The sequence below is a fragment of the Callorhinus ursinus genome, unplaced genomic scaffold (genome assembly GCF_003265705.2).
Source record: "Callorhinus ursinus isolate GAN/ISIS: 27379988/994484 unplaced genomic scaffold, GSC_fseal_2.0 scaffold2, whole genome shotgun sequence".
NCBI lineage: Eukaryota > Metazoa > Chordata > Mammalia > Carnivora > Otariidae > Callorhinus > Callorhinus ursinus.
The window spans coordinates 19,359,464-19,382,552 of NW_027397064.1; the positions used below are offsets into that span (position 1 = coordinate 19,359,464).

Here is a 23,089-nt window from a genome sequence, read left to right on the forward strand (position 1 = left end):
CTAGTTACTCAGTTACAAAGCCCAGTGTTTTGTGACAGTGTATTTAATACTTTCTTCCTTTAAAAAGTACTAAATTTTTTAAAGGAAAAAAAATCTTGAAGACTCTGAAAATGTAGTTAGAGACCCGCACACCCCAGATTGAGAAGTGCTTGATGAATAAAATCTTATTCAATTAAATATATTTCAATGACGCATTACCAATGAAATTTTGTTTTTACAACTAGTAAAAAATAATTTTTAATATTAGCAAAATAAAAATACTGAAATTTTCTCTTCAAACTAGCAAATCCTAGAAAATACACCCAAGTCCATCTTAATTATATATTAATGGATTGTTTGTCCCCAAAGACCTATAATTATTAACTACTTTTTGTCTCTCTTTTCTTTTTTTTTTTTTTTTTACCTTAGTCGGCTTGGTCACATTATGGCACCCTGGAAATTTAAAAATAAATTGGTACTTGCTAAACTGTAATTTTACACAAGCTCTGAACCATTTTATATATGCCCTCAAGATGAATCTTCCAACCTTTGCTTACTTGTCAGGGTATGTTCTTTCTTCTCTACATTGCATCGCCCCCTAGCGTTATATTTGATGCTTTGCAGCCAACACAAGCTGACCAATTTCTCTGCTTCTTTGAGGGAATATATATGATCTGGTGATGAGTACTTTTCTGACTTACAGAGTAGGTTCCCAAAGAATATATGTAAATCCCTTGGGTTCTAATGCCAAAGGGCACTATATAAACCTTCAAAAAGATCTAAAGAACTATACCTGACACCTTAGGAAGGTTGTTTTCCAGGCAAGACACAAATGTGAATATAGTGATACACACGCCAAATGATTAGTTTTCCCCCTCTGTTGACATTTGTAGGGCTACATCAATGTTTCATGCCAAACAAGTGGAGCGCCAGGATTTTAGTAACAGAGAACAAACCACAGACCAAGTGGGTGGCTCTAGTTCAGACTTAAAGATTTTTTTTTTTAATGATTAGCATCTATTATACTTAGAGCTGCTGAAACATTTGTTGTTTTAAGTTTTTGCTTCATAGAAATATCTATTACTTAGAAATTAACTAATTCATATGCTTTCTAGCTTATATTGATTCCAACTTGAGGGGTCTTCTTGGTCAATTGGCATTGACTTGGTAGAATTTATCAGTTCTTAATTTTCTCTAGTCAGTGTTTCTCTAAGTTCTCAATTAATTCTTCAATTTATTCCTCAAGAAATTCAGAGCATCATCACCTAATTATGTAGTGTTTTGTATCTTCCTCAGTGGCCCAGAAGTGCTGAAAAATGCACACATTTTTTTCTATACATGTAATGATACAGTAGTCTCCCCTTACCCGAAGTTTGGCTTCCCAGTTACCCACTGTCAGCTGCGGTCTGCAAGCAGATGAGTCTCCTACTGACATAGGGTCCGAAGGTCAGAAGTAGCCTAATGCAACATCACAATGCCTCCGTCCTTCCCCTCACTTCCTCTCATCATGTAGACATTTTAGCATCTCACATCACCACAAGAAGGGTGAGAACAGTGGCCACATTCATCTCATTTTCATTACAGTATATTGTTATAATTGTTCTATTTTATTATTGATGTTAATCTCTTACTGTGCATAATTTAGAAATTAAACTGAATCACAGGTGCATATGTGTAGGGAAAGTTTATATAGGGTTCAGTACTATCCACGGTTTCAGGCACCCACTGGGGGGGTCTTGGAAAGTATCCCCCACGGGCAAGGGGGGAACCATGTATACATGTCCCTCTTTGTCCCTAACACTGCTTTCCTGCCTTAAGATCCACTTTGTCAAATATTAATATATAGCTTTCATTTCATGGATTAGTGTTTGCAGGGTATATCTTTTTTCGTCCTTTTACTTTAAACCCTTCTGTATCTTTAGTTTTTGTGTCTGTATCCTTGTATTATGCTTTCTGACTCCTTAGATGTCTTTCCTTAATCTTGATACTTTGTGTATGTAATCCAACTCGACTAACTTTATCTTTCAAGAGGAGCATTTAGTCTATTGGTATGTAATGTTATTACTGATACATATACAATGCACACACAATGTACACGTATGTTGTATATATGTATACACTTCATCTGCTGCCTTCCTGTGCACTATTTGTCCTACCAGTTCTTCCCTATCCCCTGAATGCTTTTTAATTTTGTTTCCACAGTACTGTTAGTTATACATTATTTTCTATTCTTTTAATGATTACCAGAGATTACAACATGCATTTGATTTGTAGTTTGACCCTTCCTGAACAATGCGAGAGCCTTATAACGTTTTAACACCAGTTACCCACTTACTTGACATACATGCTGTGGCTTTAATAACATTATACTTTAATACTATTACCCCCTAATTATTATTATATATACAGTCTAAAGTCACTTGTAATTACTTGTGGTGTTCCTTTTTGTTCACTTTCATTCCTTCCCGCATCTTCGAGTCTCCTCCTTAGATTTTTTACTTTCTGTCCAATGCGTGGGTCTGCAGTAATAAAAGCTCTGTGGGTTTTTTGTTTGAAATTGTATTTTATCTTCATATTTTAAGGATATGGTTGCTGGATACAGAATTTGACGGACTTTGAAGATATAAATTGTCTTGTAGAGTCTATTGTTAAGAAGTCGACTGCCTTAGGGGCACCTGGCTGGCTGAGTTGGTGGAGTGTGCAACTCTTGATCTCAGGGTTGTGGGTTCAAGCCCTATGTTGGGTGTAGAGATTTCTTAAAAAAAAAAAAAAAAAGTTGACTGCCTTAGTGCTTTTTCTCTCCTAGCTTAAGATATTTCTTTTGTTCTTGGCATTCATAATATTGTGATATCCTTATATATTATTTTCTTTGTATTTATTTTGCCTAAGGTTTACAGGAATTCTTAAATCTGTGACTTTCTAATTTTTTTTATTGGTTTTGGAAAATTCTCAGCCATTATCATCCCTCCCCTCTTTCTCCATCTGGGACTCTAATTACACATGTATTAGAACTCTGCATTGTATCTCCTATGTCTCTTATACATACTTGTTCCTTTCCTTTGTTTTTTGTGCTCCTTTCTGGATATTTTCTTTTGATTTATCTTTCTAGTCACTGATTATCTCTTAACCTGCATCTCATTTGCTGTTAAATCCATCCAGGGAGTTCTACTTTTAATTATTAAATCTTTCAGTACAGGAATAGACTTGTTTTGTGATGAAAATCTGTCTTGTCTTTTACTTCCTTGTCTATTATTAAGCAGTTATTTTTAAGTCAGTGTCTAACAACTCCATTATTTGGATACCCGGTGTATCTTTCTCAGTTTTCTACTGTTTCTCTTGGTTTATTTTCTTTTCTTTTTTTTTTTTTTTTAGTAATCTCTACATCCAACGTGGGGCTTGAACTCCCAACTGAGATCAAGAGCTACATGCTCTCCCGAGCACAGACGTCTCTTTTGGTTTTTTTAAATGAAACGGTCTTGTCTCCTTGGTTATTTTTACTCAGGTGTCAGACATCATGTACAAAAAAGTATAGTGATAACTTGAAGTTTAGGGTATCTTTTCTTCTCCCAGAGAGGATTTACATTTGCTTCTTGTAGGCAGCTAGGGCACTAGTAATTCTAATTAACAAAATCCAATCATTAAGATGATTTGGAACTCATCTTCAATCCCCGTGAGGGATTGTTTATTTCTTATTCACTTGTCTCAGAGCGTAGGCTGCTGGAGTCTTACTCCACAGTGGGATCTCACCAAATCAAAGGAAGCTAGCGCTAATACCAAGGCAAGAACCAGGGCAACCTCAGGAAATCTTAGAGGTAGCAATTCATGGTCTGTTTCTTTGGATACGTCTAAAAGACTCAATTCCAACCAGGCACCTCTCTGTGTGTTATGCTGCACAATCTGTAAATTCCCAGAAGAAATAATTTGATCAGTTATACCGGTTTGTGTCACGCAACCACCCTTTTGTGGCCAGAGGAAAGGATCCTGTCCTTGGTAACTCCACTCTAACCAACTGGGACGGAGGAGGTGAGTTGCTCAAAAAAAGAGACTTGGGGAAACAAGAAGAACGTGTCTTATTACAGAACGTAAGGGGAAGGAATAATAGACGACACAGGATAAGGAACAAATTTGGAGGAGAATATGATTTCAGCTCCAGAAATGTCCAAACAGGTTATTGTGAAACATCCGATTTGGTCAGGGTCCCGGCACAAAACAGATGGGACACTCAAATGGGGTAACTGAGGGGAGCTGAATAAAGGAACTAAGGTCAACAATGTGGTCAGGGTTAAGAGAAATCAATGGATGAAGCCCTCCAGGACCAATAACAATGGGGGCCCATTACCACCTTAGGCCTGCAGGAGTAAGGGGAGAAAAGTGGGTACTAAATCTCAGACAGAGTAGCTGTAGAGAGGAAAGTGCCACCTAACCGAGCTGTACTTTTTTTTTTTTTTAAGATTTTATTTATTTATTTGAGAGAGAAAGAGAGAGAGCACAAGCAGGGGGGGTGGGCAGAGGGAGAGGGAGAAGCAGACCCCCACTGAACAGGGAGCCCGACACGGGGCTCAATCCCAGGACCCGATCCCAGGACCCTGGGAGCACAACCTGAGCTGAAGGCAGACACTTAACCGACTGAACCACCCAGGCGCCCCAAGCTGTACTCTTTAGGCCATTATATTTGAAGCAATTTTGCAAGGAGCAGGGGAAATAAATATGATTCCACTTTCTTCTCATCTGCCAAGTCTTCTGCTGGTGCCTCCCATTTACTGAACCTAACCAGAAGCCGGAGAACAAGGGAACCCATTGCTACAGCCCATATACAGCCGGGAATCTCCTGGAGCACAGAGCTGGGTGGTAAGGGTGATACAAGAGGAGAAACTCCTTTCTAGTTTATTGGTTCAGAGGCATAAAGAGCCCAAAATGATCAGAGATCGGTCTCAAGATTTCGATTTAAATAGAATTAAGGTTGTGTTCCCTGGAAGAAACATTACTTCCTTAGGCACTAAGACCTCCAAACTCAAGGTCACAAGCAAGGGAAGCAAAAATGCCTTCAACAGGGGGCGCCTGGGTGGCTCAGTTGGTTAAGCGACTGCCTTCGGCTCAGGTCATGATCCTGAAGTCCCGGGATCGAGTCCTGCATCGGGGTCCCTGCTCAGCAGTGAGTCTGCTTCTCCCTTGGACCCTCTCCCCTCTCATGCTCTATTTCATTCTCTCTCTCAAATAAATAAATAAAATCTTTTTTTAAAAATGCCTTCAATGGGTCAACTGGCATAATTCTCAGTGGTGTGAGTCCCACTCCCATCCCTTCATTTCTTGATCCATGCATCCTGACTAGGGGAAAAAAGCACCCTTTACCTTGTCCTTTAGGACAGTATCTAGCTTCATAATGAGTTAACTCCCAGACGGTTCTATAGCTAAGACTTTGGCAAACATAAGTCTATTAAGCAAGCTCTCTCTGGATAATGGGGCACATGGTAAAAATTATTTCCATAAGTGTGAGCCAGTTGATGTACTTTCTTCACTTCCTTCACTGTCAAGAGACTATACTGTATGGGATACAGTGATGGATAAGGCATTCTGCCAAGTCCATAATGGTGATGCTGGCAAACATACCGCAGGCAAGAAAGACAAATCCACACCCATAATACATATCTATCCCTAAGAAGACAAACTGCTGACTTCTGCATAATGGAAGGTATCTAATGTAATCACTTGGCTAAATGGTACCCCTAAGGAATGGGGCCATATTAGGGCTCAGCACTAGCTTCCCTCGTTGCAACATGCCACTCCAGCCGAGGCAATAGCCAGGTCACCCTTGGTAAGCGGAGGTCCAGCTTTTTGAGCTCATACACTGGATCAATCTCTGTTGTCATGATTTTGTTTCTGTGCCTAATGAACAAGCACCAAGGTAGTGGCTGGGGAAAATAAATGACAGACCTCCACAGAATGGGTTATCTTACTTATCTGGCCTAGTGAGAACAATATTTTATAGTGGATATTTCCTGGTGGGCATTTACATGGGATACAAATATCATCAACTCTACTTGTTCTAAGAATTCTATCCACGTATCTTTTAACATCCTTGTCACCAATCCTTGATTCTTGTTCTCCCCAGCTCTCTGTCTAGCTGGCCATTGTCCAAGCCCATTGCCTAAAGAAAGAAAAGACTCTGGAACAGGTTTAAGTTGTGGTTCAAGTTGTTCTGCTACTTAGTCTCTATGATCTAGCAAATCCAAAAATCCCATTTTAGAATAGAATGCTGCTGCATGCATCTGATTGTATCATTTTATAGATCAGGTGACATCAAGTTTATAATGGGTAGTTTCAGTTGCACCAAAGATCTATGACCTATGTTCAGGCATCCTACAGGGTCCAGGAGCAAACAAGAGGTACTTTTCAAATGGAATAATAGATGTTAACAGAAGTCATTAACCCCGAACCTCTAGTGTACTGATTCTTCTTTTGGAGCATCATAGAACAGCTCGTCTGCCATTAACCCTTCCAGTACGTTCAAATTTGATTAAGTCGTAAACTAAATAACAAAGTGACTTGGACCTGCTCCAAAGTCCTTAATTTCTCCAGTCTCCCCTCAAAACTGATAGCCTTACAGGTTACTCAGTAAATGGGACAGAGAAGCACATCTAAATGTGCTGTTTTGCCTCCAAAATCCAAACAGATCCAACATTATGCCCTTTCTTAATTGGGGGTGTCTAAGGTGATGAAACTTGTCTATCACTTCAGAAAGGATACCCCAAGGATGACCTAAACTACCGTATGCATGTCTACTAAGGCATATAAGGGCCACAAAACATCCTGACCTCTCAGTGTGATTTTGTCCTTAGTGTAATGACAGAGAATATGTGACCTGACAGCCCTGAAGCAAAACACTTAAAGTATACTGCTGTCCTGGGGCGCCGGGGTGGCTCAGTCGGTTAAGCGGCTGCCTTCGGCTCAGGTCCTGATCCCAGGGTCCTGGGATGGAGCCCCGTGTCAGGCTCCCTGCTCAGTGGGGAGCCTGCTTCTCCCTCTGCCTCTGCACCCCCCCACTTGTGCGCTGTCTCACTCTCTCAAATAAATAAAATCTTTAAAAAAAAAGATTTTTTAAAAAATATACTGCTATCCCTGTAATGCAAAGGTAAGCTAATTTTGATTATATTGCAAACAGGGATGATGGGGAGACATCAGCTAGTTAACAGCAGTATGTCAGGGCCAGATGTTATCTTCCTCTAATATAGAACTATATTCAGAATCATAACAGGAGCACCTGGGTGGCTCAGCCAGCTAAGTGTCTACTTAAGTGTCTTCGGCTCAGGTCATGATCCCAGAGTCCAGGGAGCGAGCCCAGGATCGGGCTCCCTGCTCAGAGGGGAGTCTGCTTCTCCCTCTGCCCCTCACCCCACTCATGCTCTCTCACTCAAATAAATAAAATCTTTAAAAAAAAAATCATAACTGAGATTGGTTATTATCGTGAGACCATTGCTCGTGACAATTTCAGTTATTTGGTGGTACCATCAATCCGTGATTTCCCAGAGATTCCTTCTGTCCTACTATGTTGGTGTATGTGTTGAGGGGCAGAGAAGAGTACAATTTCTACAGGTTTGCAGCATTTGACATTTCCAATCTAACAGTCCTCCCTCCACTGGCCAAAGGACAACTGAAGGTACTTCACAAGTTCCTAAGCCGATCTATCCCCATTCTATATCCTGAGGAGGGGGTAAAAACCACAGGATGGGAGTCATCATTCCATAACCCACAGAAGACTCAATACATCATGTGTCATCTGACCTCCATACACTCCTAGTCTGGCCATGGCCAGTGGCCTCAGGTTTCCATCGGGAACAACTGGAGAACAACTTACAGGATATACTGTGGCCGTGTTGTAGTGTTCTTCCATGAGCTGCAATTTGCAAGGTGGTGAGAGACAAAATTCCGGTTCCTTTTAAATTAGATGGTTTAGTGAGAACACAATCTAAATGACAATTCAAGTTGATAATTCAAGTATTGAAGTCACTTTCCCTCCTCAAATTATAGTCAGTCTGATTTCCTTTTGGAGATTTTTCCTGTTGTGTGTAGTCTTGGTGAAACTGTCTATGCAGGTACCCGGGGATGGGTATGTAACCCCAATTAGGCCAATGAGATTATTTCTTCAGGTTTTTCACTCCTAAACAGTGTCAAAAAGACTAAACACAGATCTGACGCCCCCACTGGGGATTCCTTAAGAGGACTCTCTCTCAGCATCTGTGATAACTAGAAAAGATGCCCTGGTTTTCTTCCCTTTACAAACTTGGTCTTTTTCTTCTATCCTGTGAAGCACTCTATTACCTTCCAGTAAGATCTCTTCCACTTTAATTAGCCTGAGTCGGTCTGGACTGCACACAACCAAAGAACTCTAGCTGAAACAAGTTAGGAATTGGGGCAGCCCTGTGATCCTGGCAGCAGGGAGTCCATGAGCTCTTCCTGAAGCTTAGTGCTCCACCTTTGTTTAACTCTGCCCCTCTATCATTTGATTTAAATTCTCTGCAGAGAGTTGACTGGTTCCATTTACTCTTGTCAGATGTCCATCCCTTTTTCCGTAGTGCCTGGGGCAATCTTTTTATGGTTCCTGTGCAAAATGCAGTCAACCCTGACCTTCTTTTCCCCACAGCCTGGAGTAAACTGAAGAGGGATTAAATAATCTACAATTAGACTAAAATACCTATGTAAAAGCACCTGGAAAAGTTACTGCTTGAAATAGCACAAATGTGCTACAACCTGACCCATGATGTACAGGTCCACGTGACAAGTTTGCACAGACAGAACAGCACAAGCAGACTGAAGACAAAGGAGCAAAATTTACCCTACCCCTACAGGGAGTATCACAAGAGCCTCCAAAAATGAAGTCCTAAGAGGGTTCCACGTTGCTGGCACATCGTGGCCATATACACATATGGGCACACGTGCGTGCATGCACACACACAGTGTGACATTGGCTTCCTATTTTCAAGTAAGGTCTTGCTTTTAGCCTCCTTTCCTTTTGGACCAAAAACCGTGCCTTATGCAATTCTTCTGCCTGAACCTGACATCTTTTCCTCCTTCCTCAACGGAGGTCCAAGTCACTTTGTTACTTCCTCCTTCCTCAACTCCTCCTTCTACCACAGGCAGTTTCCCACCTGTCTCCTCTGACGTAACACCCTTACTCAAACAGCACCAGTACCTCTGGTACTCCTCCCCTCTCCATGACCCAGGATTCCACGTATCCTGGGTTCCTGGACCTTACCATTAATGAGTGTTCTGGAACCAAAATCACCTAATCTGTTGCTCGAAAGAAACACTATTACATCCATTTTACAGATGAGGAAACTTAACTTGGAAAAAAGGGGTAAACTTGTCCAACGTCACTCCTTAGTTAGTAAGAAATCTAAACTACTTCTGATCCTAGTCCATGTTCTTAATCACTAAGCTATGCTTTCTGCTTATCCTTTCTACTTGTTTCCAGATAAATTTTAGAAACATTTTGCTGAGCTCTGAAAATTAGCATATCGACTGGAATTGCCACACACATAAGGCACCCACATGTACACATTGTATGTTACTTCTTTATAAGGATTTTTTTTTTTTTTTTAAGATTTTATTTGACAGAGACAAAATGAGAGGGAACACAGGCAGGGGGAGTGGGAGAGGAAGAAGCAGGCTTCCCGCTGAGCAAGGAGCCTGATGAGGGGCTCGATCCCAGGACCCTGGGATCATGACCTGAGCCGAAGGCAGACGCTTAATGACTGAGCCACTCAGGCGTCCAACATGTTACTTTGAAACACTTTTATCATATAGTTTTCCAAACCAGGAATTTGTAAGGGTAATGAAGCATATTTCACCCCGCTAGTGAGCTAAGATTTGCCATCGTATCTTGTCCCTAGTTCAGGGAGTGGTCAATGTGTTCTGACCAAAGGAGGTCTCTACCCTCTAACTTCCTTCTTCTTTAGCTGAACCACAATAATCCCTGTGGGTCTTTGCTGTCAGCCATACCACTCACTGTCCTCTCAAAGGCTCTGGCCTACAGGGTTGACCATGGCATCACATACACTTGATCCTTGACTCATTTTGACTAATTTATCCCAAAACACATAATCCATTTCCCTGCCCTGTTGTCCAATTTTGGCCCAAAGTGCTAGCAACAACAAAATGGCTTTTGGTTTTCCTGAGGACAGTAAGTGTAAGGAAACGTTTAACTTCATATAGACTGCCTGGTTCTGGCGGCTACATTTCAAAACTGCTGCTGCAGATGTATTATTTCCATTCTTAGTTGGGCCCTTGTAAAACCCCTTCTCAGCCCCAGATCTTGGTTGCAGGACTTGAACTCTAGTCCTATCTCTAAGTAGTCCCCATCCCTCAGCTCCAAGCCCAAAACAAACTTGCATTTAGATGTGTTTGGGCTTTCGGGCAACCTGTGCATTTATCACAGCACAAAAATATTTAGAATAGAATGAGATAACCTGTCTAGTGAGAAACACTTGCCTTATTCACCTTTGTATCCTGATGCAGTCAGTTAAATGGCTTAAAAACCAAAGGCTCTGAAAACAAGCCAGGGTTGCTTCTACCGTAGGAGTAAAATGAAGGTGGGGATCTTTAATCTGTGAAGAGGCAAATTGAGAAGAAACATACTCTTGAGCTCATAAGGCAGCTTAGCAAAGTGGGAAAATCATGGACTATGGAGTCAGAAACCTAATTTTAAGCCCTACCCTCACCGCCTACCATAACCTTGAGAAAGTCACTATTTTCTATCCACAGAATATTTATTATTTCAACACCCTTCTAACTAGCCTCTATGTTCCCCATCTATTCTTTATCTTAAAAAACACACTAAAAGTAAAAAAATTTCTAGTATTATCAATCCTGCAGCCAACACACACAGGTTCAAATCCCAGCTCCATCATTTACAAGTTATGCAGCTTTCTCATGTGTGTAAATGGGGATATTATCTACATTTCATAAAGCTGTTTTGGGATTAAATGATATTCAGTGCTTAGACTGCTCACGCTCAAGATATGTTAAATATTATATCACTGCTTACAAAATTCTAATGGTTCTCTATTACCTACACAATCACATCCAAATTCCTAACAAAGTAACACAGAAGGCCTTCAAATAAGATTCTCATAAACCCTAGCTCCCATCATATACTCTATTTTACTACCAGGCATTTTTCTGGAAACTTTAGCACAGGTTAAGTAACCTGGACCATGTAACTATGGAGGCAGTTTGGCTGAGATGGTACCTGTTAACCCCAGGTACCTAATGTTTAACTCCCTGTGCTAACGCAAAATCTGGGGTTTTGGAAAACCTGTGTCAAACATTTCCATGAAGTCTGAAAATCCTGATTTGTCAATCCTGGTCTTATTCCTACTGACTCACAGAACTCACTGACGTTTCACAGTACAAAAATCACATTGTTTACGTACCATTCTGCTACAAAAATAAGAGCCACACATTTACTCATCAAATACTTAAGGCTACTATGTGCAAGGAATTATATTAGATACTGGGGATACGTTAATGAACAAAACTGTTGGGGGCAACAATTAAACACAAACCTAGAGTTACTGCTGAGACTAATAAGGGCTTGACACAGAGCATTACCCTGAGGCAATGTCTGTGCCAGAGCCAATGTGGAAGTAAAAGTAAAAAAATCCGTGAACAGATGTTATAGAGAACTTAAGAAAGCTAGTAATGGGCCAGAGAGTTATGAAAGAGAAGGGGAGCCCATGAAGAAAGGTTTTTACTCTATCCTAAGGGCACAGGAAATCCATGTTTTCATCCTATCAGATTTGTATTCCCAAAGAATTACTATCTTTGGAGTATAGACAGACATACCTGTTAGGGAGCTTCCTGAGGACTGCTTACCACAGATGGTAGCTTAGACAAGATTGAGAAAAGGCGAACCACGAAAACTGGCAGAGAATTAAGTGATGGACTGAATAAAGGTGAAAAAAGGTTAATCATCACCATTAACTATTCACACAACTCAAATTCCTCCACGGATCTTCACGTTTATTAGTGTAACTGACCATCTACACCAACTTGTGTAATTCAATCCTGTCCATCCTTCTTTGCAAACTGAAAAATGGAGAATGGTGTAGACATCTGCAAAATCTGTCCTAAAATTCTAATTGTTTCATATTGTTTCCTGAAGATGCTGATAAAACGTGTGGTGAGACAAAACACCCATTAAGTTAGAAGGCAGTATATGTCATCCTACCTTTAGAAACAAAAAAATTAACCGTGATCTAAAAACAAAAGTCCTCACAATTTGAATTAATGTAGCTCAAAAAAGTCGAATTGGCCAAGGATACACCTACAGAAAGCAAAGACACATATCCAACCTCTAAGACTTATATTCTTGTATCTATCATTTGACTACAGGAAAAAAAAAGAGCTGTATTAGGAAAACCCAATCTCAGCACGCTTTTCCAATAAAAATTAGGACTCTTTAATTTCCAAGGCCTTTGAGAAAGCAAAACTAATGCAACACAAATTGAAAGATCTAATTAATAAATTTAACAACAAGCCAAAGTAATTTTGTTACATAAATTAACCCATTTATTATAGGCTAGTAATGTTTCAAATGGTGAAGCTTCTACTGGTCTTTCAACTCCTTCAGTCTTCTGATAGCAGACTTTACTGTGACAGCAGAAGTGGTGCTGGAAAGAAAAACAAAGTTGGTTCCAATATAATTCGCTACACTAACATGTGAAATGGCAAATGAGTAAATCCTGCCTCATTTTTACATTACAATCTTAACAATGATGACAACTTTTAACAATTAAGAGCTGTGTCTTCAGGCTTTTGAGAATTAAATAGGCAATCTCATGCAACTGATGCTGCAACTCTCAAGCAGCATTAAAAAAAACAACAGGGATGAATGAATGGTTGCAGGAGGCTGACCTAAACTCACTGAAAGGGAATGAACACAATGTCAGAAGAAATAAATTGTAAGATGGTATCATAAATGAGAGCTATCCAAAAAAGTATCAAAATAGGTAGAACAGACTCAAGTATGTCTTGGGAAGACAGCTATTAAAATGACTACAAAAAGTTATACCAAAAGATTCTGCAACTCTACCTGGAACACCCATAACCATTACATATGGTCGGTACAGGAATGCTAGTTCATTTTATCATCACAACCAAGAGCATGCTAGGCTCCGTTTGCCTTTTTGACCTCATAAACGCCCACAAGACCCAAACATACATAAAAATGATCATTTCAACACTTTCCAAAATTTTACACTGCTGCGGTTTTAAATCAGCTAAAATTAAAATTTCAACTCTTCAACCACACTAGCCTTATCATTTTATACGTGGGAGGCTAGTGTACTGGACAGCACACATCTAGATACCGAATCACATATGAACCTTTAAGGTCAGCAACGAATTCCAAAATCAGAGATCTTCAAGGGCCGCTTTAATTTCCAGAAATGGATTAACTCAAAAGTCCACTCAATCAATAACCAGCACAGGTAGATTTATCTCAGCAGCATCACGCAGCACTTGTCAGGGTCACAAAGCTGTCGAGGTCCAGCCAGTATTGTTTAGAATGGCAAAGGTGTCGTCGTCCAGGTGGCCTCAAGTTTCCATCCACAGTAACAAGCTAACTGACCTCATTTTTATAAAAACAGCTTGCAGTACAAGTCAAAGTTCAGTATAGATTCAGTCCCACTAAGGACCTGCCTGTACAGTATCATTATGCTCACACTGATGACCCTTAGAATTCTATGAAATTCTAAAGTCATGTCAGACTTTTCTATTATAGTAGTTTTGTTTCTAGTCTTTGAATAACAACATAAACCATAACTCTCCATGAGTCATGAAAAAAACAAAAGCATTCCTGTTTTCTCAGTCTTGTAAAAAGAGTTAATTAAAACTAGCCCGTCCAGCGTCAAACCTGGAATTTTGATGTGATCCACACCCTTCCAAATACCACAAAGAAAAGAGACTCACTTGTAGGTCCAAGCGCCACCAGCGACGGTTTTCATGCAGGAGCCACAATGCCAGATCCCCACAGCTCGTCTTTTCATCTTTGTCTGTAAAAGACAATCAGTTTTCCCTATAAACCAATAAAAGCCTTTTACCTCACCATCATCCAGGGGTCTAAATTACACTAGAAAATGGGTGTATTTTGGGGCACCTGGGCGGCTCAGGTTGGGATCCCAGGGTCCTGGGATCACGTCCCCCTCCCTTCCCAAACAGTACTCCTGCACACCATCAACATACAAGCATTACACGAAACTCTCCAGCAACACCAGTAGACAGAACTGGCAAGAGTCATTTCCCACGAAGCAGGCTTGGCTTAGGCTGGGGCTCCTTGTCAAATGTTTGACCCTTTAGTTCCCAAGTGTAAAGGGAAAGCATTCTACGAAATCCACAGTTATCAACAACCCAGCACACCATTCACAAACTTCCTTCAAGAGCGGGGTCACTTAGCAGGAAAGCCTCCCCCCGCCCCCCGCCCCGGAGACCATCTTACTTTGCCACAGAAGGAGCAAGTGTACTTGGCGTGCTGGCTTATTTCAATCTTCTTCACCATTTTCCTGAGGGAGGCACCATAACGGGTCCCGTATTTACCCACGATTCCGACCTTCTTGGTGCGTTTAGCCTGTTAAGAGCAAAGAGAGAAACCGGCGATATTAGGACCGGGGAACCGAGTCCCCCCCCCCCCCCCCCCCCGCGCCAAACACCATTCCTCCAGTCACCCAGTCCCTGCCAGTGACCTAGGTCCCCCTCATTCCGTCCTGGCAAAATCTGAGGCCAGAGCGGTCCCCGGGCTCCGAGGGCACCCTGTTAACCCGGCCGGGATGGGCCAGGCGCCACCGAGCCGCCCCCGCCGCTCCGCCCCAGTCTGCGTCCGAAAGGGGCGGCCACGGCACGAAGGCCGAGGACGGCGCGGGGCAGGGCGGAGGGCGGGCGAGCAGACGCCGGGTGAGGGCGAAGATATCAAGAGAAGATCAGATGCGGGCGGATAGACCTCTAGGCCTCCCCGGCAGCAACACTCACCATACCGCCGCAAACTATGTCCGAGCCCAGAGAGGAAGAGACTCAGTGCGCAAGCGCAGTTTTAGGCGAACGGGCGGAAGTGGCGCATGGGAGGCCCAGCTAGGAACTAAACTCTATGCTCCGGAGGTTTCTTCGCCCCCGGGGCCTTCTGGGGAATGTGTTTTTTTTGTTTTCTGTATTAAAATTTTTATTGTTTAAGCAGGCTATAAAGAGAGAGAATTATTTATCACAGCCTTATTGCTAGGGATGGAAGCAGGTCAGTTTGTTACTTAATTAACTGGCTTCTTGTATGAATGGTAACAGCAGGAAATATTAGACAAGTGTTTCTCAAAATTTAGTCACTCAAAAGCTGCCATCTCCAGTTTTTGCCATACTGCTATTGACTGTTTTACCATTTATTTTAAAGCTGAGTCACTTTGGAAAAACTTAACAAAATGAAGCTTCGTCCTAAGCCAAAACTATCTAAGGAATCCAGAGAGAATGTGCTATGTGGGTATTTTTCCTAGTACGCATTAAAATCAACACATAAATAACGCAAACAAAAAATGTCCATTGATGAAGCTGTTGATACCCCCACAGTACATTTTAAAAACATTTCAGAAAATTTCAAATATAAACAAAAGTAGAAGAAATAGTGTGATATACAAAGGCACAGCTTTTAAAACATAATAACTACATCCCCTCTTTAAAAAATGCTTCATACTGTGACTTGGGGAGATTATTTTTATGTTCTAATTAAATAAATACACATTTTCACCAATTAAGTTATATATTGTATTCCTTGACATTACATTCTTGCCTTTACATACTGAAAACATTAACCTCTCAGTAAAAACTACATCAAGAAGAATGATGCCTAGAGACACACACAGCAAGTACCTTGTTTTACACACCAATGCAACTGTGCAAACCCATCTCCCGGCTGGGGGAATAGGATGTGCTCAAAATTTCCCAGTTCCACCACAGCCTCCAAGTACCCTCTGCCCCTTTAGGGTGAAGAACGGCAAGGGGCAGAGGGAGAAAGTCTCTCCTCCCTCAGGAGAGAAATACACTGCATGTTGGGGATGATTTCTGGACACTTCACCACCAAAACTACGCCCTGCTTCTAGAAAACTATAAATTAAAGCAAAATACATTCCTATTGGTGCAAACAAATGGGATTGATGGAAGAAGAGTGGAGAAACAAGCACTCCAACTGTCCTCCTGTTCTGGTCTGTGCCTGCAGGTTGAGCAGGAGTGGGGTTCACTTGCCCTGGGTGAGGGTATAAGCATGGCCAGCTTGCACTCTCTGAGGTGAGCCCTCCTGGGCTGGCTCAAGAGCCTAGTTCAGATCATCATTTAGCAAATTTACCACCTCCCCCCCCATCCCCTGTGTAGCCTCCTGCCTCTCTGTCCTTCAGGGGGTCTGAGAGAGAGCAAGAGAAGATAGAATGCGTGAGTAAGAATGCAGTAGAATGGCTGAAAATGAGACACTCCATAATAGGAGGAAATTGTTCATGCTCAGAGCAATTTTCTCAAAACTGAACAATTCTCTTTAAATAGCAAGCTTGAGGATGTACAAATAGCACTCTCATGAAATCAGCTCTAAGTGGCTTCAGAGAACTGTGTACAAAGTCTCAATTTGTCTTATCTGTCGGCTAATAAATCTCCATCCCCATTAGAAGACCATCAGGTGTAGAGATGAACTGTAATATGTACCTATAAAAGTCTTAGTAAAAACCTCTGCTGAGTCACATCTGCTCATCAGGAGCAAGCAAAATTCACTTTACCCTTAAAAAAAATAAGTTAAAAGTTGCCTCTAGAGGAGAGGTCTTTTAGCTGTTGAGCCAACCAGTTCTCTTTGGGGCATATGGAACATTTTATTCTTGAAGGAAATCTGAGGTGCAAACATCATCCCCAATTTATCTCATGCTGGAGACCAAAAGGTTTATCCTGGAGTCCTAGGCTCCATGTTGTTCCTTCACTTTGTGCCCAAAGAGCTCTTGCTTGCCCTTCACTGAAGTGCCTGGTGGCCACAAACAAGAGTGAAGTCTGCACACAATTTTAAGAACCCTATGGGCCAGCCTCCACAAGGGGCAGTAGACTCAGCAAGGGGAAGGCGGGCCCTGACAAGGCCAAGTCTTAAACTCCTAGAATCAGGTATCTGAAAAGAATTCAGTATGTGGATTCATTCCTTCTTCTCTTCTCTCCAGAAATTTACTTTAAATTCATCATTCCAGTTTGCTTTTTGTTTTAATGGACATTTCACAGGGCATTGACCCAGGTAATGCATCCATCAGGATGGGAGTTACTTGGTAACTCTTAAAAGAGAAGGTCAATCAATATGAAACAATAGCCAAATATATTATGTGAAATGAGCCATTTCTAATATGAAGAGTTTGATTCAATTTTTGTAAAAACAATTCTATGTATATTTATATATTTATATGCATTGGGAATAAATTGCCAATGGCTCCATCCCAAATTGTTTATATTAGTTATTACCTGTAGGAAGTAGGGCTAGGAATAGGAGGGATGAGAAGGCAGGGCTTTCATTTTTTACTTATACATTTTAATTTTTAATTTATTTTGTTTTATTATTATTTTTAAGATTTTATTTATTTATTTGAGAGAGAAAGTATGAGCGGGAGGAGGGGCAAAGGGAGAGCGATAAGGACAAGGGACTCTGCCCTGAGCACAGAGCCTGATGCGGGGCTCCAACCCACAACCCTGAGATCACAACCTGAGCCAAAATCAAGAGTTGGACGCTTAACCGCTTAACCGACTGTGCCACCCAGGCGCCCCGATTAATTTTTACCTCACATTTATAATAGTGAAAAGAGTCTTTTCAATAAGTGATGCTGAGAAACTGCATATTCATATGGAAAAAATTAACCTTGACTTTACCTCACTCCATGTACAAAAATAAACTGCAATTGGATTGTAGATCTAAACATTAAGAGCAAAACAATAAACTTCTAGAACATACATTCGCAACCTTGGGATTATGGTTTACATGAGTGTTTTGTAATGTTTTGTTAAGCTGTAAATTTGTTTTATGAACTCTTTTATGTATGATATTTCACCCTAGAAAAGGGGAGTTAATAAGAAAGAGGAAAAGTGCCTGGCACTCAAAAAGTCCTATGAATGGGTTGGTAGGGGGATGTGAACAGAGGATGTTGCAAAACCAAAGAGCTGTTGGCTGTCCTAATATCCCAAACACTGTGACTCACAGGCTTCTCGATGTTTTTTGCTATGATTAGGAACCCATTTCCTTAGCTGGGACCTCGCAGGAAAAGACAAAACCAAAATCGCAGGTATGAGAGAGTACTCCAACAAATTCTCTTGAAGTTTCCATGCCATTTTTTTTTAACCTTGTAATCCTGCACGTGGTAAGAAGTGAGAGGATAGGGCAGGAGATAAGGTTGGACTTCTTTTCATACCTTTTGCAGTTTAAATTTCACCTACAAAGAGCTTCAGAAAGCACCAAGGTTCTGGGTTGGCTCAGTTGGTTAAGCGTCTGCCTTCTGAGGCTCAGGATCCTGGGTTTTCTGTGCTCGAGTTTCCGTGCTCAGCGGGGAGTTGGCTTCTCCCTCTGCCCCTCTCCCCTGCTCACGCTCTTGCGCTCTTTCTCTCTCTCTCAAATAAATAAAATCTTAAAAAAAAAAAAAAGTATTAAGATTCCAATAGATAAGAATGCATAGACAAGGCAAAACCCAAGAGCCAGCAGTGAGGGGATGGCACCTCTTAGCTCTCCCTCTGACCTAGGAAAAGGTTTGTGGGAAGCCAAGAAGGAAAAGACACGATTAATTCTAGTACAGATGGATCAAGGCTTACTGGATCACTTGCTCCCTCTAGGAGTCTTCCTGATCCCAGTCCTAAACGCAGAAATTAGCGAGGGTCATTCAGGGAGTAATGACCCCGGTGAGGGTAGGCAGAGACAGCTCTGGTGGGCATACGGGGCCTTTCGTAAAACCCTGTAAGGGGCCAACTGATGGCAAGGATAGGAAGTGGAATGAGACAGGCCCAGATTTTTTTCATTAGAACTGACATTTCCAGAAAACACAGTGGATGGTGGCAGGTATGTGTCTGGACTGACTGTGAAGTACAGATGGAAAAAGTGCAGAAATCCTTCCTTAAACCCAAACCATTTACTCTCTATAAATAAATCCAAGTGTCTTTTCTGAATCACACAGAAATGGCTGGATGGCTCTCAACAAATTCTAGAGGTACATTTGGGATGGTATAACTTAGAATATACAGGCTTCGTAGTACAAGTAAAATTTGCTTTGGAGGACCTCAAGGACATCTCGGAGATGGTGAGTCTTTCTCTAGAGCGGCTGAAACTGAGGTTTAACTGGAGGCTTCAGACGGAGGCTCAACAGGCCATATTTACTAAGACTCCAGAAGAATAGCAGTTTTAAACATGCACACCAAGGGCGCCTGGGTGGCTCAGTTGGTTAAGCAACTGCCTTCGGCTCGGGTCATGATCCCGGAGTTCCGGGGTCGAGTCCCGCGTCGGGCTCCCTGCTCGGCAGGGGGCCTGCTTCTCCCTCTGGCCCTCCCCCCTCTCATGTACTCTCTCGCTCTCTCAAATAAATAAATAAATCTTAAAAAAAAAAAAATAAACGTGCACACCAAGTTGCAAGGACCAAGGGCAAACCCTCCCAAGGGTAGGCATTGATCTGACACCTTGTGGCAGGCCCCCAGGTGAATAAAGCAGAGATTTATTCATTTAACAATGGTCACTGATTCTCCCAAGCAACACTGGGTATACATGTCTCAAAATCACCTGCACCTTTCACTGTATTTCTGAAGCATACCCATTGTAGACTAACCACATCCCTAGAGTAAGGAGGAACTCTTAAAAAAGTAAGGAATGAGATGCTATGGTCTCATTCTCTGAGACATTCAAGAACTTGACCAAACTCGAGCAGGGCTCCTGAGAAAGCTGCACCCAATCTTTGAGTGAGCAGCAGGCGAGTCTCTGGAGACATCCACAGACTCACAGAAGAGGGCTTCGTAATGCTCCTCAAGCCGTGAGATGTCAGGACAGACAGCAGAGGCTGTGGCTAGGCTCTGGGGCAGGCGAGGAAGAAATGCTCCTTTCTGAAACTCTCTCAGCATCTAACTGTGAACCAGAATCTTTCTGCTTCCTGGGCCTTAATTCATTCCACAGACTTTTCTGAAGTGACTGGTTGTTTCCATCAGTGAGCCACCAAGAGTGCAAAAACCACTGCAAAAACCTCGTGAGCAATGTTGAGGTAGGATTTTAGCATTTCTTTTCATACAGATTCTATCCTCATTGGGCCATCACTCAGCAGGCCACCCTGTGCACGATCGACTGTATCCTTTTCCAGAACTACACTGGTGGCTGTGTCCGTGGCAGATTGATTATGGACTCCGAGGGCAGCAACCATGAAGTGATGTAGTTGGCTTTCCAGAGCACCCACTCCTGAGGGAACTAAGGACAATTTATTTGATGACACAGCAGCTGTTGCTCTTAATTACTCTTAGACAAATATTTATTTTAAGTGGCCATTTGGGACAAAATTAGAGTAAACTTTAGATAGACCCATTACTTGTCCTCTGGAAGCTTCCAACAAGTCATAGTATTATAAACAAACTGGTACAGCTGACAAAATTTAAAAACAAAATTGCTGGAGGAAAAATAGTATAAGACCACTTCCAGTGGCCTAGAGGAGAGCCCAGATAAGCGTTCTCTCTCAGGCCTTTGACTCTGGATTTTTTTTTTTTTTTTTTTTGGTAACACTGGGTCATTCTCATTTCAGGAGGTGACAGAGGAAACCAAAGGCCTAATTATCTATGGAGATCTGGCACCACAACATGGTAGGATACACCGGCAGGATGCAGGCTCAGCTGTTAATCTCCACAGTCCTTTGCAGAAAGACAGGAGAAGCAACTCATGCCCCTCAGATGTAGGTGTTTGGGCTGGATTTCCTGAAGAGCTCTGACCCTACAGAGAAGCTCATAGCAGTAGATCAGTACAGTGATTAATAGGAAGCTCAGTAACTAAATGCCAGGTTTGACTGAGGAAGGCAGAAAGTTAGCCAGTTATTTCCCAAGGCCAAAGCCTCCCACAGGACATGGCCCTGCAGTCTGGATCGGATTGTACTGACATGTCAGTATGTCTGACCACCCCTGAGCAGCAGTGAAGGGGGTTGGGTGGCTCTCAAAGATCTCTCTCTCTCTGTTGGAGCTGTCTAGAAGCCCTGGAAAGGGGGCTGAAAGGCACAAGAAAATGGTGCATTCCAGGGTCTTGTTCTAGTTAGAACAGTTAGCTGGGAGCCTGCAGGGAGGCTGAGCCCCTTGGGAAGGCAGCCGCGCAATCAGCTGCTCATAGACCCGCCAAAACACCCCCTTACACCAGCAGGTGTAAGACGTGTGCACCTACCCTAGAGTGGGCGGCTCTAGAGGGGGTGGCCTAGCTCTAAGTCCTGCTCTGCCACTTCCTAGCTGAAGACTGTCTTGGCTCGGTTTCTGCATCTACACAATGAAAATCGAACTACCTTCTTCTAAGGTGGGGCTCACCGCGTCAATACATGTGAAGTGTCTGGCCCGGTGCCTGGCACCTAGTAAACAGTACGAGAGTGAAAACCATCCAAGTCTAACAAACAAATGCACACACAGTCGTGCTGGAGCAACTTAGACATCTTGCACTGCTGCCAAGATAATTGGACTAACTCTAAACCTTTACTTAACCTGGTCCACTGTCTTTCGACAATACCAACTAAAGCAGCCAACTCCTTCCTTTTTGAAACACTTTTTAAATATCCCCCTCCCGGACACCCATTTTGGTTTTCTTCCTCTTTTTCTTTGCTGTTTGGTCTCCTTTTTCTCTTCCCAACCCTAACTGTTGGCGTGCTCTGGAGTTAGTTAGAGCTGCTTTTTTTCCCCAAAGCCACCTTACCTGCTCAATCTCATCCAGCCCCATGACTATAAATACCATTTATATCTGGTGAGGGCAGAAGTCACAGCTCTAGGTGTGACCTTCTCCTGCCGGAGACCCAAATCCTACAGCCTACATAACCTAGCACTTGGATCATGCCACAGGTTGGGTTTCCCAGAACCACACGGAGTGTGTGGTACAAGGTGTTTATTAGAGATCAATGTCTGTGAAGGAAGGAAAGGAAGCAGGGCAGGCAGAGGGAGGTGAACTAGAGCCTCAGATGGCCCCGCGGGAAGTGGGCAGCTCTGCAGTGAATACCACCCGCCCGGCAGGCAGGGGTGTCCCACATGAGGCCTAAGTGGCCTGGCCTTTGTGGCCCCCTTGTTCAGTCACTGACGCAGGCTGCTCCAGGAAGGGTGTAACCTCGGACAAAGTGGCTTTCCATGGACTGAGACCAACTGGAAGTTGTGGCCAGGTGGAGGCTATATGCTAGGTGAGCTCCCTGAAGCTAGGCAGGAAGCTTCCCTCCTTCAAGGGGGAGTTGGGTGGGGTGTCTCCGTCTCAAACTCAACAAGTCCATAACCAAAACCTTGGTTTTGCCCACACTACCCACACTTCATCTTTCTTTTTCTTTAATCTGAGTCAAGGGCACTACAGCTTTGCTCAGGCCAGATCCTAGGTCTAAATATTGACTTGTCCTTCTCAAATGCCTCTCGGTCAATGCATCTCAAATTCGTTCAGCTCTACAATCACAACATACCCAATCCAAGCACTTCTTACCTCCTTCACACTGCCGCTCAGCTGGGCCACACCTCAGCGTCGCCCCGTGGTCAGCTGCAATAGCTCACTAGCCTCCTCTCAAAACTGCTCCCCTGACCATCCTTCCCAATCTATTTTCTACACACAAATTGGAGGGATCTTTCATTTTTTAATTAACTTATTTTTTAAAGATTTTTTTTTTTTTAATTTTAGAGAGAGAGCGTGAGTGGTAGGAGGGGCAGAGGGAGAGGGAGAATCTCAAGCAGACTCCATGCCCAGTGTGGGCCCGACGACAGGCTTGATCTCACGACCCTGAGATCATGACCTGAGCCGAGATCAAGAGTCAGCCGCTTGGGCGCCTGGGTGGCTCAGTTGGTTAAGCGACTGCCTTTGGCTCAGGTCATGATCCTGGAGTTCCAGGATCGAGTACTGCATTGGGCT

General features: G+C 42.6%; 1 protein-coding gene across 1 annotated transcript; it reads right to left on the reverse strand.

The window, feature by feature from the left end:
* Positions 1–12,412: 12,412 nt before the first annotated feature.
* Positions 12,413–15,072, reverse strand: RPL37A (ribosomal protein L37a). Its single transcript, XM_025891893.2, has 4 exons — positions 15,001–15,072; positions 14,474–14,602; positions 13,948–14,030; positions 12,413–12,647 (listed from the first exon to the last, which is right to left on the reverse strand). The coding sequence occupies exons 1-4, from the start codon at positions 15,001–15,003 to the stop codon at positions 12,584–12,586; spliced, it is 279 nt and encodes a 92-aa protein (XP_025747678.1). The 5' UTR covers positions 15,004–15,072; the 3' UTR covers positions 12,413–12,583.
* Between the last annotated feature and the right edge of the window lie 8,017 nt (positions 15,073–23,089).